The 17,424-nt window shown below is 41.8% G+C and overlaps 1 protein-coding gene across 7 annotated transcripts in view; it reads right to left on the bottom strand.

The window, feature by feature from the left end:
- Positions 1-17,424, bottom strand: part of ELF1 (E74 like ETS transcription factor 1) — a 92,245-nt gene that overhangs the window by 2,456 nt on the left and 72,365 nt on the right. For all 7 annotated transcript variants that reach the window (XM_055703330.1, XM_055703331.1, XM_055703333.1 and 4 more), the window contains 3 exons: positions 17,315-17,398; positions 14,781-14,973; positions 13,216-13,683 (listed from right to left, as the gene is read on the bottom strand). In XM_055703330.1, the coding sequence (XP_055559305.1) occupies positions 13,216-13,683; positions 14,781-14,973; positions 17,315-17,398 (745 nt within the window). The remainder of the gene's footprint in view (positions 1-13,215; positions 13,684-14,780; positions 14,974-17,314; positions 17,399-17,424) is intronic.

Raw genomic sequence — 17,424 nt, 5'->3', positions numbered from 1 at the left:
AGCAAAACAAACAAAACTCCCCAACCGCAACATACTCCTGGTGAAGCAAATTATTTCCAGGGCAGGGAAAGAGGAAGGGAAGGGTACCTGCTTTGACATCCTCCCACAGCTTGCTCCAGTCCACCATGCCATACTCTCCAACAACCTTCTTCTTTCCTTCTGCTTGTCCTGCAGAGTTCTCTCCAACCTTCCTGCTGCTTTTCAGTGTTTTCTCCTGTCTGCCTTCCTCCCCTTTTTTAGTTTTAAGCTCTCACTTGCGTTCTCTTGAACATATGTGACACCAACCAAAACAAAAATAACTGTCTCCTCCTCCTGACTTACTTCTACCTCTGCTGAAATCATTTTATATGGAAACAGATTTACTGCCAACATTTGTACTTTCAAGTCCATCCACAATACTGCATGTTCTTCCTTCTGAAAATTGGTCCTCAGATACGCTGTAAGGGTTGCCTACTATACTTCTGTGGAATGTCCTCCTTTCTATAGTCCTATCCATGTAGTACCTATTATTTACAGCTCTATGAAATCCTAGTCGCCAGCATTTAGACATTGACTAGTCATAGCAGACTCAGCATATTCAAAACTATGCTCTGGCTATCACAGTTACAACAAAAAGCTTACTGAAGCAGAACTTATATGACGCTGAAGCTATGGGGCAATATGGATGCCGATGTTGCCAATGGCAGTGGTCTAACTGCACAGGGAGCTGCATTCCCTCTTTCTTAGTGCAGTAGCAGAGACAAATGAAGGAATACTTGTAAAGGCTTTCCCAGGTCCTCAGCTCAGTCCTCTGGGAAAGGCCTCTAGCTGAGCTCCAAAGTTGCTCTAGCAAGAGTAGCTTCAGTAACCCAGCTGGTATCAGGCTCAGAGCACATCAGTACTCGCTGAGCATCCTCCAGCAGCCAGTCCCTGCTGCAGGCAATCTTTCCCCCACCTTCTATGTGACTTGTAATACATGGAAAAACATCTGCATCTGTAGCTTTCTCTTCCTCATAAGAAAGAAGGCTGCAGTACCCAGGAATGCTGCTCCAGCAAAACAAATCCAAATCCTTGCCCATGAGGCTCCCACGCAGGTCTTATCACAGAGGCCATAATAACCAGGGCACAAAACTTGATGTGACTGACACTAGCGTCAAACTTGAGCTCCTATTAGAAGCTCATGGAAATGGAGGCTGGCTGGAGGTGAAGCACCAGCTAGAGTGATTGCTTCTTTCTTTCCAACTTCTGAAGAACTTGGTGCTGCACAGCAAATACCAACAGCCAAGCTTGAAGTGCAAGGCTCAGAATGACAGCACCAAGGCTCACACCAAGGCTACTAAGGGTTACCAGTGCTAACTCTTCCCACCCCCAGCAATTCCCCTGGGACCTGGACAGAAACCCCACAAATGTCTGTCAAAAGTAGTAGTAACAGGACGAGGGCATCCACTAGCTTTTTTAAAAAAATAAAAACCCATAGTAAACTACCTACAGTTAAACAGTCTCACAGTAAAACCAAAATGTCAGATAGATACAGCAAGTCTACAGAGACTCACAGTACAAGTAGAACAGCTAAGAAGGAAAGACAACTGACCCTTACTAGAAAAGCATTAAAGCATCACAGTAGATACCAAGCCAGCTCTTTAATCCATGAAGATACTTACTTGAGCCTCAAGGATTAAGTTCAACTCAAATAGCTGCAGTTTTGAAAACAGCAGCTGAAGCTGTTAGCCTGTGCTGGTATGCCATCCAAGTATTACTTTGAAGCTACTTTCTTGTTCTTCAGTTGCTTTGTTTTAAACAAAACAGTAAAAATAAAAGCTTCTAGCTGCTAAATGGCTGTAGACGACAACCTCAAAAAGCATGAACTAGATCTAATCAATGCAGAAGGTATTCTGCAAAACACTAGGAGCAACAGCTGAGAAGACCAAACCAGACTGTCTCAGCACACTGTAATTAGTATTTGCATATTGATGTTAAGCTATTTTATTTCTCGAAAAAGCAAGTTCCATACCTGTACATCATACCATAGCTAATAGTTTACGCCAGATGTTTTATCTTCTCCATCAGTCAAGATACATATATATGATGCCCACACATATAAACATGTATATACACATATATGTATACACACACAGAGAGCATGTGAATTTGCTACAGGAAAAGCGTGCAGCAGATGTCTGTACAAGCACAGGATTGAGTAGCACACAGCACCATAAATACATGTTGTTATTTATGCTAATGGTGGCCAAGCCTTAATTGGTAAAACTACAGACAACTGTGCCTGTTTACTAACTAAAAATCTATCTGCTCAAACTATTTGCCTTGAATATCATTCAAAAAAATACAGGTTTTCTTAGCTCTTTTGCTTGTTTAAAAAAACCAACATGTTACTTAAGGTGATCTGTTAATACTGGGCTGTGTTATTTTGGGTGTACTGAACTCTGTATTTTGCTATGCTTCTGAATTTCCCTGTAAATTTGCTAACACCCTTCCTAGGTACAAATATACTGGGTGATTACTTTAAAAGTTACTGCTGATGTTACAAAAACAACAAGAACATAGAGCAACAGTGATGAAAAGGAAACGCTGCCATAAAACAATCTGGTTACAACTAGGAAAAGAATGACAAAAATTCTGAAGTCATTTTAGCTTGACAGAAAACCATCATCTATTTGTTCAGTACTGTTAACAGCCTAATATTGTGCAGTATCATATTAGCTCATCAAGAGGTAGCTAGCAATAAAGCTAACAATACGTGACAGGCAGGAAAAACAAGTTTATTCATGGCAGCTTATGTGAAGTTTATGAAGTGGAGAAAGGGAGAAGACAAAAAAAATACTGAAGCTGCAAGTCAAGGTAAACAAAGTATTTCATAGCACAATAAGAAAATGAAACAAGGCAATATGAAGAAATACATAGAGAGAGGTAACAGATGAGAATTTCTTCTCCAACATACCCACTGTTCAACCTACAGCTATAGGGGCAACAATGGCCTTGAGATAAACGGTGGAATTTCCAGGGACTTTCTCCATTTATTCAACTACCTGGTTGCAAACGACTTATTCAATGAAGCTAGGAAGAGTGAGGGCAGTGAGAGGTGGGATGTGCTTGTTAGAAGTACTTCAGATGCCCAAGTCCAGAGGCAATCTTGAGTGACTATAGGAAGCATCAGCCAAATGCAACTCAGGAGCTCTACTCTCACTGCAAACTGCTCCACAGCTGCACTCATGAACATGATCTTCAGAGTCAACAACTCATCAACACTTTGCCCCAACATATTGCCCCACAACCACTTGCCTTTCTACAGCACAAGCCATACAGACAGGAGCTGCTAAGCAGTCTAGGGGGAGATGTCCATGAGGCAGAGGCATCTGATGCCTCCATGCCCAGTCTGAACATCACCTCCTCCAAAGGGAGGGCAGAACTTGCCTGTGCTTGTCTAGCTCTTTGCCTGAACAAGATAATCTCTTAACATCATGAGGACAGAGACAGAGGACCCGGCTCTCAAATCTGGTGTCCTTTTTTACTGACGCATGCAGTCTTACAGTCTTTTTTCCAGAATTTTTCAGAACTGCACACTCACACTCCTAAGCTTTGCTACTGAGACCTGCAGAGACCTCTTCTGACAGTGCCAAAGATATGTAAAGAGAGCTCCTGTAGATAGCTTCTCATTGTACAGAAACAAATTTAATCTGTCTAGATGATCCTGAAGTCCCTTCTGTTGTGAGCAACCTTATTTCTACCTACCACAGAAATTAAATCAGAAATGGGCTTAAGAAAAGGTCTTCTCAGCTGCAGGAAAATCAAATTGAAAGGTTTGGTTATAACAAAAATCTTTGCTGTGATAGAAGTTGTCCCTATTGTAAAACTGTTCTGAGAAACAAACCCTGCTATAAGCTAAACAAGAGTTTCTTGTAGAAGCCCTCTGAGATCACCTTAGCTTATTTCTGACCAACACCTCCCTTAGGAAGGGAATTTTCTTCACCATCCTGAAACCTGAAATTAAGTCAAGCTTCACTTAAAGAGACAAGAAAAATCAGCTCTTTGCAACAATCACCTGCTTCCCTTCCTTTGGGAAAGGCTACAGCAGTGGCAAGCCAGCTCCAACAGTGCCCGCTAGTTGGTACACTGAAGAGCTTCTACTGCAGGCTTTCTTTGGAGCATGAAGACCCAACTTGTTGCATGGGCGGAAGACTACTGTCTAACTGTAAACAGAAGCAAAGCATGTGCACCAATGGTGGCTGATCAAAGTAAGGCCTTCCAAATACTAGCCAGGAGTTGTTTCCAGTTATCTAGAAGTCCTTACTTGGCATGGTATTCCTTCACTCATGTTCTCCATGAAGTCCCAGAGAGCCTAGTGAGCTCTTTGCCGAGACTGACACCTGTGAAGTTTTGTATTCAGCATACCTATATGAATGGCAGAGGAGTGATGGGCTACAACATTAACTGACATTGTGCAGATTTGACTCCTCCTCTTATTCAGGGAAAAAGGACTGAAAGCAGATAGTCAATGCAAAATCTCAGTAGGACAGTGCCAGACTGCCTCCCTGTGTCTGTGTGGTTATGCAAGCTCCAGCAAAACCAATATAGCTAGGCTGTAAAGTGTGATTACAGAACGTTAACAGTGACATTCACTGCACATCTTACACAAGCTAACGTCTTTATATGGCACGATGAAGACACTTCATTTGGAACAGCAGCCGTAATCACATTTTCAGAGTTGACAAACCCATGCTAGACAAATCTGTCTATTTTTCAGCATCAGCATAGCTGCAGTCAGACTACCAACACATCATAGCCTGGGCACAGAAACAGATTATGGAACAACAGCAGAAAGCATATGGGTTTGCTTGGGGTAGACATCACTCTTTCAAAGCTAATTCCCTCTGCTTATCGGGACCAATCCACTTTGTTGGCATATTGTTGGCTTCATTGCTGTTCTTACACAGAATGCTCATGCCCAGAAAATACATGATTCACCTTCAGCTACCTCCTTCTCCTCTTGAATGAGGATCTTGCCACTGTGGTCCACACTTGCATCACCTTCAGGATGAATTACTGCAACATTTTCTACCCCAAAGGTTGCAAAAAAGTTCAAGATGAAAGCTGTGGCTGATTCATCATGTAGCTGTTCTCCAGTCAGAAGTGAACACACAAAGCATGTCCCACTGGTCCTCTGTGGTCTATATTAGCTTTCCCCCCAGCTACAGAACAGTCAGGACACTGGTCTGCTAACATGCTCTGGCCAAGCTATCACAATAACAACTTGAAAATACAGAAAAGAAACAATAAGCTGAATTTTGATAGAAACATTGTGTTTAAAACCTGAAGTTTGCAAAAGCATTGCACAAGATCTGTCAGCAGCCGGCTAATTGCAAATTTCTTGGTATACAGATCTGCCAACTAGAAGATTCAGCTGTGTCCCATACAGTCAATAACAGAGACATATTTTTAAACTATTCACAGTATGATCTTCTCTGAACCGTTAGTAACATGAGAACCTCTTTTTACTCCATCCAGAAGACACTCCAACTTAAATCACTACTAATCTAGATTAAAGGTAAATGAAAATGGCATCTCTCTATCTGCAGCCCTAGTCATTTAAGAGAGCGATTTAATTGCCCAAACACAGGTGCCTCAGAGCCTTGTACAGTGTCCTAGACAAGGTAAGTCCCTAGACTTACAGGAGAGGTACACTTTCTGGAGCAATAGAAAGGATGCCACTTAGACTCAAAACAACCCAATGAACACGGAGCTGAATCCCAGGCCTACTTCAGTGCCTCTGAATTTCAAGCTAAAGCACAATTATTCCAATAAACCAGATATTCTGGTCAACCTGCATCAGTCATTCTGGTTTAAACAGAACAATTTTACAAGTGCTAAATTCAAAGAGACTTTTTTCCCCCATCCTTAAAAAAGCTGGCTCATTGGAAAGAGTTAGAAATAAAATGCTCATCCAGAGAGGTGTTTTTTGGTTTTGTCTTATTACTGGAAACATGTGGTGCCAAATTCTGCTCCCAGTTACACAACTGGAGACTGCAATAACTGCTTACATCACCAAGCCAGAGCAGTTAGACCTGCAGAACTGCAGTGAGTTTGCAGTTCTTAATATTCTCACTAGGGATACTAGACATCTTCCCTGGTCAGCAAAACCCAGTTCGCATGACCTGACCCTGCTCCTACCCCATTTCCCAAGCTTTGGTTAGCACCACATCACAGCCTTTCTGCTTAAGCACTGGGGCTGAAGAAGAGGCATCTATCCCTGGTCAGCAACTCTTCTTGTCTCCCCTGCATACAGCAACACCAAGACTTGTACAAAAAGCCCATCAAAAGCCATCCAAAAGCCAAGACCCTTCTACTTCAGAGTAAGACACTACCCTCCCCTCAAAGTACACAAAACTCTGCACAAGGTTTGTACAGCTATAAATGAAGCCACCACCTGTCTCCTGTGAAGAACCAACACCTGATTTTCACTGCCATGCCCATTTCTTTGAGAAATGCAAAAAGGCCCTGGGGGACAGCTACCACACTCTTCCAACAATGCTCTGGGAGTAAACTTTACCAGGCAGTACTGCCTAGTGCAGGGGAGGGATGGTGACATGAGCCCTTCACAACATTTTTCAAATATGATTCCTTTACCAAGTCCCTCAGCAGAGGAGATGCATGTTCAGACTTCATCTTTGAAGGATATGGTTAATTGTTAAGAAGTCAATTATTCTGAGGTGAAAAATCCTCAATATTTTCTCTATTTTTTTTTCTTCTCACAACACAACAGAAGCAAACTCCTGCAGAGGGAAGACCATTTATTTCCATGAAGAAGAGGGAAGACCATTTATATGAATAAAACTGTAGTAGCTATATTGCATTAAGACAAATTATATGGGTCCAAGATGTTCATGCTTCAAGGTAGAGCCCAACCACTAACCAGTATGCATCAGCAAACCTGAGGATCATTCCAAATGCTGGCTGCCATTTCACCCAAATGACCTTGACTATCTACTTGCCCCAAGCTCTGAACACCAAATGACAAGCGACGTTACTATCTGTCCTCACGCTTCCCTATTAAACTACTATAAAGTGACTCCAACCACAACCCTACAGAGTATGCACACATCAGAAGGTTTGTCAGCTCTTATTCTGTAATGGCAATCATACCTACTGTACGTTTTCAAATCATGTAGACCATTCATTTCAACCCCTGTGGAAGCCCCACTGCAGCAATTCAGAACAAATACACAAACACATTCAACTTCTAGAGGTTTATAGCAGTTTGAACAAAGCCAAAATCTAGTTCCTTTGTTTTAGCCTTATTATAAAACAAGACCTAAAAATATGCTCCGAAAAAAGTTCAGTGTGCCATTCTACCTCACCAAACTATTTTTGGTTTGCATTTTGAAACTGGACAGAAATGTATCTGTTGTAATTTTATTTTTAGAGCCTGGAATGGGTAGTGACTAATGCACAGGACTCACCAACACCTTGGTTTGCAGCTTGGCCCACCCTGGTTAAAAGCACACCAAAAAAACCTGGGTTGTGGTTTTTATTTTCACTTTAACTGCTCAGACACAGTACATTCTTTCTTAATTAGCAATACTTCCATACCATTCAGTAATTACATACTGTACTGAAAAGATCTGATGGGTCTATCTTTTTTCCTTCATCTGAGACACTCTGTCATCTTGCTTAAGGAAAGTACAATTAAAGACTTCGTGTAATAATGTTTTATGTTACGAACAATGGATTAGAGCAAATGGAATACAGATAAGGAAAGTACAATTAAAGACTTCATGGAATAATGTTTCAAGTTAGGAACAACGGATTAGAACCAATGCAATACAGAACTCTAAGGCTTGTACTTCATCCAAACTCACATACGTATCACCTCTACTACCTTTTTCCCCTTAGCTTATTGCCCAAGGTCCAATTGTGAAATACCGTAATGTAATAATTGGGTGTCATAATGTCACTGAGCAGCTTTCCAAATGTTAGGCTGAACTTCTTGCCTGCGTTAATAGGTCCTACTGATACTTCTGTTTGTTGTTACCACTTTTTATATCATAAAATGATACTGTTGATACTGTCTTTGATACATAACCTAGTGTAGGTCTAGCCTACAGCTATTTAACTCTGCAAATTGCTGAACTTTTCCCATGAATGTTTCACACCATTATTCTACTGACTTAAACGGTACTGTATAGCTTCGATTACGTCTGTACTTGTTCCCTTTCACTATATTGCCCTAGTTCATCTTTACAAGTAATTAAATCCTTCATCAACCCTGAAATCATAGGATTGCTCTGTACAGAGCAGCTTCATTCCTAAGCTTTAAAAATTTGGAAGACATAACCTTGATGTAGATTTGTATTTATTTTCTAAATGAATTCCAAAAGTGGTTCTTCCCCCCACCTTGCCCCCCCCCCCCCCAATTCTTTATAATTATCTTTCATATAAACTTCTGATCAAACGTAACCCTTCCCTCCCCTATGTGCATCTTGAACTAATTCTAGTTGGTTAGAACAATAAGCAAAACATTTTGATTTCAAATAATGCATTTTAGAATTAAAAGTCGAATGAAAACAGGTAAGAATCACAGAATGGTTTGAGTTCAAAGGGACCTTAAAGATCATCCAGTCCAACCCCCTGCCACGGGCAGGGACACCTTCTACTACACCAGGTTGCTGAAAGCCCCATCCAGCCTGCCAGGGATAGAGCATCCACAATTGCTCTGGGCAACTTGTACCAGTGTTTTATCACCCTCACACTGAAGAATTTCTTCTGAATATCTACTCTCAGTCTACCCTCCTTCAGCTTAAAGCCATTATCCCTTGTCCCACCACTACGTGCCCTTGTAAAAAGTCCCTCTCCAGCTTTCTTGGAGGCTCCCTTTAGGTACTGACAGGCTGCTATAAGGTCTCCCCAGAGCCTTCTCTTCTCCAGGCTGAAGAACTCCAACTCTCTCAGCCTTTCTTCACAGCAGATGCTCCAGCCCTCTGATCATCTTGGTGGCCCTCCTCTGGACTTGCTCCAACAGGTCCAAGGTCCTACTTCTGTTGGGGTCCCCAAAGCTGAACACAGTACTTCAGGTGGGGTCTCGTGAGAGCAGAGTAGAGGGGGAGAATCACCTCCCTTGGCCTGCTGGCCATGCTTCTTTCAATGTGGCCCAGGATTTGGTTGGTTTTCTGGGCTGCAAGCACACATCACTGGGCCATATCGAGCTTCTCATCCACCAACACCCCCAAGGCTTTCTCCTCAGGGCTGCTCTCAGTCCATTCTCTGCCCAGCCTGTATTTGTGCTTGGGATTGCTCCAGCCCGCATGCAGGACCTTGCACTTGGCTTTGCTGAACTTCATGAGGTTTGCACAGGCCCATCTCTCAAGGCTTTCAAGGTCCCTCTGGATGGCATCCCTTCCCTCCAGCACGTCAACCGCACCACACAGCTTGGTGTCATCAGCAGACTTGCTGAGGGTGCACTAAATCCCAGTGTCCGTATCACTGACAAAGATGTTGGAACAGCACTGTTCCCAGTACCAACCCCTGAGGTATCCTACCTTTCCCTGGTCTCCACTTGGACATCAAACCTTGGACTGCAACTCTTTGAGCACGACCACCCAGCCAATTCCTTACCCACTAAGTGGTCCACACATCAAATCCACGTCTCTCCAGTTTAGACACAAGGATGTCAAATGCTTTACACAAGTCCAGAGAGAGATCATGTCAGCTGCTCTTCCCTCATCTACCAAAGCTGTAACCCCCTTGTAGAAGGCCATCAGATTTGTCAAGCACGGTTTGCCCTTAGTGAAGCCGTGTTGGCTGTCACCAACCACCTCCTTATTTTCCATGTACCTTAGCATAGTTTCCAGGAGGATCTGCTCCATGATCTTACCAGGCACAGAGATAAGACTGACCGGCCTGTAGTTCCCCAGGTCTTCCTTTTTTCCCTTTTTAAAAATGGGGGTTGTTTCCCCTTTTCCAGTTCAAGGGAACTTCACTGGACTGCCATGACTTCTCAAATACAATGGATAGTAGCTTAGCAACTTCATCTGCCAGTTCCCTTGGGACCCACGGATGCATCTCATCAGGTCCCATGGACTTGCACACCTTCAGGTTCCTTTGATGTTCTCAAACCTGATCTTGAGGAGGAGGGTGTCTGTGTGTCTGCATGTCTGTGTGTGTCTTCATTCTCCCAGTCCCTGCCTTTGCCTTCCACGACTTGGACGCTGTGGCTGGAGCACTTACCAGTGAAGACCATGGCAAAAAAGTCACTGAGTACCTCAGCCTTTTCCATGTCCTAGGTAACCAGGTCTCCTGTTTCCTTCCAGAAAGGGCTCACTTTTTCCCTAGTCTTCCTTTTATCACTGATGTACCTAGCTCTTGTTGCCCTTCATGTCTCTGGCCAGATTTAACTCTATCGAACTTTAACTTTCCTAGCCTGGTCCCTGGCTGCTCATACAGCTTCTCTGTATTCCTCCCAGGCCACCTGTCCTTGTTTCCAGCCTCTGTAGGATTCCTTTTTGTGTTTGAGTTGTCCAGGAGCCCCTTGTTTGTTCATGCAGGCCTCCTGGCATTTTTGCCGGACTTCTTTGTTGGGATGCATCCCTCCTGAGCTTGGAGGAGGTGATCCATGGATATTAACCAGCTTTCTTGGGTGCCTCCTCCCTCCAGGGCTCTACCCACTGGTACTCTAGCAAGCAGATCCCTGAAGAAGCCAAGGTCTGCTCTTCTGTAGTTCAGGGCAGCAAGCTTGCTGTGTGCCCTCCTCCCTGCCCTACGGATCTTGAACTCAACCATTTCATTGTCACTGCAGCCAAAGCTGCCCTTGAGCTTCACATCCCCCATGAGCACATCTTTGTTGGTAAGAACAAGGTCCAGCACAGCACCTCCCCTCATTGTTTCCTCTACCACTTGGAGAAAGAAGTTATCATCAATGCATTCCAGGAACCTCCTGGATTGCTTATGCTCTGCTGTGCTGTCCCTCCAACAGATACTGAGGTGGTTGAAGTCCCCTGTGAGGACCAGGGCTTGTGAACATGAGGCAGCTCCCATCTGTCTATAGAGGGCCTCATCCACTCAGTCTTCCTGGTTGGGCAGCCTATAGCAGACCCCCATTAATGTCACCTGTCCCTGGCCTCCCTTTAATCCTGATCCATAAACTCATGGATCCTCAACCATCCCCAGGCAAAGTTCTGTGCACTCCAGCTGGTCATTGACACAGTGGGTGACACCCCCTCCTTGTCTCCCCTGCCTGTCTTTCTTGAAGAGCCTGTATCCTTCCATCTCAGCACTGCAGCCATATGAGCCATCCCACCAGATCTCCACGATGACAACAAGATCATAGCCCTGCAGGCGGGCACATGTCTCTGACTCCTCTTGTTTATTCCCCATGCTACCTCTGTTTGCACAGAGGCATTTAAGTTGGGCCCCAATGAAGCTGACCTACTGGCTGGAATTCCTTTGTGCTGCTCTTCAGGTGCTCTCCTGCTGACCAGGGAACCCTGTATTGCCTGCTTAAAAACATTAACTCCTTCCAGTTTGTTTTAGTGCTTACCAGTAACTATGAAAAATATTTTTGCTTTCATGGCCCAACGTATTTATTCCCTTGCAGCCTTTACTAACCAGTAAAATTTCTCTTTTCAGTGCGAATTTTTGATATTGCGGCATGAATGAAAACATTTCATAATTTTTAAGTAAATAAAAGAAACAGGATTCAAACTAGGAAGTCCAGGGATAATTTTAAAGTTTGGGGTTTTTCACCCCAAGGAAAGAAGAGATAATAGAACTTTTTTTCTGGACTGAAGCTGCAGTCTTGGTCTGTAATTTCCCGTTTACAAATGTTCAGCTTCCTCAACAACTTGGTTATCTCCAAAAGCATTTCTTATTGATTTTATTATATCACTCACTGGAGGCTAACAATCTTAACAAATCTAAACAATTTCAGTTCCTCTGAAAAACCTAGTTGTTACTGCTATTTGGATTTTCCTTTTATGTAAGTGGAGTTGTAATAACTGGGTAGATTTTACAGCATCCCTTTAGTAGCAGAGATGAAGGAGCAAAACTTTTTCTTTGGAAATGAAGAAATTATTTGGTCTCAGTGTCTTCGCTCTGACAAACTTGCCTAGTTAACTTCAGACAGCTAATACCACTCCAAATCCATTGGTGACTCTGGATGTAATTTTCAAAGGAAAGAACAGAGGAAGGGAGCAGGAAATAGCATTACTGCCATTTTGCAGCACAAAATCAAAACCATTATAATGGTGATGTTAACACAGTAAACCTCAAAAAAACCCCACGTTCATAACTCATTAAGAACGTGCCCCTCCTGAATTATATCCTGAAGCTTTCCTGAAACAGCTTTAAGGTCCAGAATCATCAGAGACAACTCTGACATTCCTGTGAGGGGCCTACATTGCAAGAACATTTATTTGGTTTAGGTCTTTTGTAGTCAGTGGAGATGAACAAGCTCCATCAGGGGACGACTCAGGCTAGGGTAAAACTAGGCTTAAGTGATTGTTTTTAAAGCCTCTTCAATAAGGGCATTGCTACTAAGGAGTAGGTGCAAAGGAGTCCTGATGCTTAAACACTGTGTAGTGTTAGCCAGTTGATTGACAAATTAAGCGTTGAAGCATGACTGTCTCCCAAAATAGTCTGCAGATACACAGCTCCCACGAGATTATTCTGTTAATTGTTTTCTAAAATCAAAAGAACGTGTTCTTGTAACAGCAGCAAAATGCTAGAGTAGGTAACATGGAGTTCTCCATTGTTTTAACTGGGAACAGTAAAAAAAGATGAAAGAGATGACAAAAAATTCTGAAGAAAAATTAAGAAGAAGGAAAATCTTTTTGAAGGGATCATGCAGACACACTATGTGTAATTCAAAAGCAAAGACATCAGTCAGTGAAAAAGTGGAGCTATGAAAACACTGCCTCTGCTGCGTGACAGAACTGACAACACCTATTTAAAAGAGAAGTTGTGTATTTTTCCTCTCTAAAGGATTTGCATCAGGCCTAATACTGCAGGAAAGATGCCCTTCCCTCCACTAAAGACGAGCATTTATGAGTGTACACGTCACAGTATGCTGTAACTCCCAGTTCCTAGGATCAGCCACAAAGGTATCATTTCACTTCTACAAAACTGGGAGATGAGCATTTTTCTGAAGCACAACAAACAATCTAGTCTATCTAGCCATCATCCAGTGAATTTATTATTATTCATACATTTATTTTCTATACATTTTCTTACCTTATATTCTGAACTGAGGGATTTAACGTTTCATCTGGAACACTACTAGTTACGGCTGCATGTCCTTCCGGGAGGGACTGCAATGGCTGCATTACATGAACTGTCCGAAAAAGCTGAGTGGGATGTACTGGCTGTGGAGACTGCATTGTCCTCAAAACTTCTGAAGTCAAGCCAGGTGTCTGCTGCTGTGCAACTTCTACATGCTCCTTCAGTTTAGCAGGCTTCGAGTTTCCTGTTTTTAGCACTGTGGTTGATCCTCCCTTTGTCCCCGCGTTTGCAGATGCTCTAGATCTGCTCGACTGGTTTCTATTGGCGGCAGCAGTTGAGAGCAGAGTCGAATCTGATGATTCAGTGCTAGGGCTTGCATCTTCATCATCTATATAGACGAGATCTTTTGGCATTTCTTTAAACTGATACACTAGGCGCTGACCTTCTACTTTAGCCAGTATTCCTCTTTGGTAATAGTATCTGTGTAAAGCGTACACACATTTCACAGTGTTTTTTGCAAAAACCCCGAACAATCCAACTAACTCCTACCCCCAAAAAAGGTAACAAAACCCCCAGAAAATAAGACCAGCAGTAACAAGTAAACAATATTTTAAGTGCCTAGTTTCTTCATTTTAAAGGAGTGGCCAATTTAATAGCGTTATTTCTTTCTCAAACAACTTTCTTTTACTGGTATTTCTTGTAATCTTTTAACTTCAAACTCAGGTAACTGAGGAGAAAGATAAAAACTCTGACTTTGCAGCTCTGCCATCAATTCATACTCTTTAAAGGTTGCATGAAACTCACAATTCTTGACTCATACAGTTCTTTCATTACCTGAATTCATGCTTACTCACCAGTGAGCACAGGCAGACATTTTAGCTACAACAGAGCAAAGGGAATAGGAGAGCACTACTTATGTTATATTTAAAAATTAATATGACAATTTGAAATTATGCACACTGAGGTGAGGGGTGAATAGAAATGAAAATAAATGCATAGCTGCTCAGTTGGATGATTATCAATCAGCAGGTAAGACTGAAGTTTCATGGATGTCTGCCTGCTTTGCAGTCTCTTATGTGTGAGAAAAATTCCAGCCCAATAGGCAGAGGCATGTGATATTTTAAAACTGTCTGTACATGCAAGTTTAGAGAAGCACAAGCAGACCTGGACTCTAAAACTCCATCTTCCATTGGAAACAGAATCATTTGCAACAAGGAGAAATAATGTCATTAATACACCTGAATTTTGGATGTTTTGGGGAAGAGAGATTAAAATTTTCTGTAAAAGGCTTGCCACACTTGGAATCTTCAGTCTCTTACTTCGTGGCTGACTGTGAAGATGAGTTTTTGCAGCAGCATTGAAAATACCTGAGCTGAGACTGAAGGTGACTGATTGGGGTTTGAGGTTTGTAAGGGTTAGTTTTCGTTAGCTTACTTATTTTGCCGAAATAACTTCATTTCCCAAATTCATACTTCAAGAATACTCACTCTCTTCTGTTGTTATACAAGTTAGATGAGGCATTTAACGCACACAAACACTGAGGCAACAAAACCAGTTATTATTAAAAATGCACATACCTGAGAGCTCTACCCATTGTTTCATAATTCATGTCAGGTTTGTTTTTGTGTTTTCCCCACAACCTGGACACAGCCTTGGAATCTACCAGTTTGAAAATGCCCTTCTCTCTTTGAGTCCATTTGATATATTTAGGACATGTAGCTTTGTCCTGGAGCAGTGCTAGTAAGAACTCCCAGAGATAAATTGTATTTCCTAAAATAAAAGTATTTCAGGACACAGAAAGAAAAGAAAATATTAGTTGATCATATTTAATTAATGATGTAAATAATCTAAAATTTAAGAAGCTGGTATCTTTACAAATGCACTGTAATGAACCACCAAGACTAGGAAAAAGTGATGGAAGGGCATGGGGAGGGATTCTTGTTTGTTATTATAATCTGGGTGCCCAAACACCCTAGCCACTGTCTGTAACCTACAGTCAGGTAGCAGTCAACCTACAGTCACCCTGTTCGAAGCACCAATGTCAGACAGCATTAGTCACCTATGTGAATGCTTCCCTCCTGCCTAATCCAGTTACAGAGGCAGTCACTATTGCCTTACCTCCAATAGGAACATGCTCAGGTCCACCCTCTGAAAATGCTGGAAATTAAGCCCTTGCTTAAATACTTTGCTGAATGGAGTGAGCGTTATGATCCTTTAAAAGGCTAAACAAAATCCTTACTTTTAACAATTAGATTTATATGGGGCAATCAGTGGCATATGCTGAGGCAGGCAAATCTTCAAGAAAAATGTTCAGAAAAAGGTGGATTTTTTTTAATCCAGTAAGCATTTGCACTTGTTGGTAGACAATATCCAAATTTCACTTTACAAACAAGCAGACACAAACACTTATCTATGGAAATCCACCACATCTGTTCAGTGTTTACCACTTATAAAGAAATAGTATTAAAGTTACAGATTGTGAATACTTAAAACTACTAAAAAATTTGCATATCCTTTTTTTTCAAAAGCACATTTAAGCAATATAAACTCGTGTAAATAATGACACCCTTTTCTTGTTTCTTTTAAAGCTTTTGATGTCTGATGTTCTTTGGGACACCTGAAGCTGTACACAAGCTTCTTAGTGATATGGTTTTAGTCTGAGAAAGGAAGAAAAAACTTCTTGTATGAAAGTATCACCTCCCACAAGTAGCCTTGGCATTTTAGCTTAGGGGAACATTGTGGCTACTGGGACAGGCAACTCATGATTTTGTAGCTGCTTCCCTACCATGGCCAGTTATATTAATATCCCTTTTACTTCAACTCTATGTTCCTCAAAATGCAAAACAAATGCTTTTGTTGTATTTTTTCATAACAGGCAGTGGTTTCAGGCAACACACTCCTTTTTAATTCTTTCTGAATTAGCAATTTTGTAACAATGGACAAATGTGAAATATGGTGCATCCTTGCTATCATCAACAGAAACATTACTCTTCTGCCTTTTAATTTGTTGGCTAGCTGCTTTAATATTTTCTATTATTTAATTTGAGCATTACTTGGAGATTCCTCTGATACTTTTCTTTCATTTTTACTTAAAAATTAGATTTTAATTTATAAAAAGAAAGCAAAAATGCATACTCAAAATTGCTAGCATCAACCTGTTAAATATTTATTACTTGCCAGCAGTAATTTTTTTTCCTGTTATTGCCGAAAATACCTCTTCAAAATAATAATAATAAAAAAAGTGTAGGGATTTTTCCGATTTCTAGAGTCTTATGCCACCACCTTCCAGGTTTGGCTGGACTTCTGTCCTGGCAAGTATTGCACACATGCAAGCACATCAGTCCCTAGGTGTGTGGGCAGGCACTTGTGGTGACACAAGGGAGGCTCATTTCCAGCTCCCACTGAGCGCAGCAGAACCTAGTGAGACCTAGGGCATCAGGCTGCCATTCAAACCCAGCCCAGGGACAGGTGTGGGTGCTGGACCCAAGAGCAAAGCAATTAAATTGTTGAGAAAGCTGACAAGCACTACTGAACAGTTCCATCTGATAGATATTATTTATTGTATCAGTTATTTGGCATTTATTTTCTTTCTTCCTTTTAAACACACTGGAATGAAAGAAGTATCAAACCCCCAAGTTTTCTGCCCAAGTCTTCAAGCTGGGTTATAAGTTTCCTCAAAATTCAGGGCTTGGTACTTCCTGCTGCCAACTGGCAGCCTTGATTAGCTCCTCATGCAGAATTAGACACACACAGATGGAAAATGTTTTCAAAGATCATCTGTCAGAACAACCACAGCCCAAGAAACACTAATACAATGCAAAAGCGCTCCCCAAGACTTCACTCAAAACACAGCAGCCTCTGTGGGGGCTTGAAGAGTTTCCAAGAGCTCTTGCAATTGAAGTGACAAATATGTTATTCTCCTAAGAAACTGAGTATTTCACCAAGAAATCTCATGTGCTAAATTTTTTACTTGCCTTAAGATGTGATGTTAACCACCCCTGAGCATAAGGCCTGGTTTTACATCACAAGATGTCTTGCGAACTTTTTCTTTTCACAGGTCTCTCAGAAATAATGTTCTTTTAAAAACTTCAGTGACAACTCTTGGACTTACCCTTTCCATCTTTGTTTTTCTTTTTCACAGATATGTTTGGAGTTGTAGTAGGGGACTCAGGACGAGATGGTTTTGGCTTCTTCCCTGAAATAAAACACCAGTAACTGCAG

The sequence above is a fragment of the Falco cherrug genome, chromosome 2, assembly GCF_023634085.1.
Source record: "Falco cherrug isolate bFalChe1 chromosome 2, bFalChe1.pri, whole genome shotgun sequence".
Taxonomy (NCBI): Eukaryota; Metazoa; Chordata; class Aves; order Falconiformes; family Falconidae; genus Falco; species Falco cherrug.
This window is presented reverse-complemented; position numbering and strand designations above follow the sequence as displayed.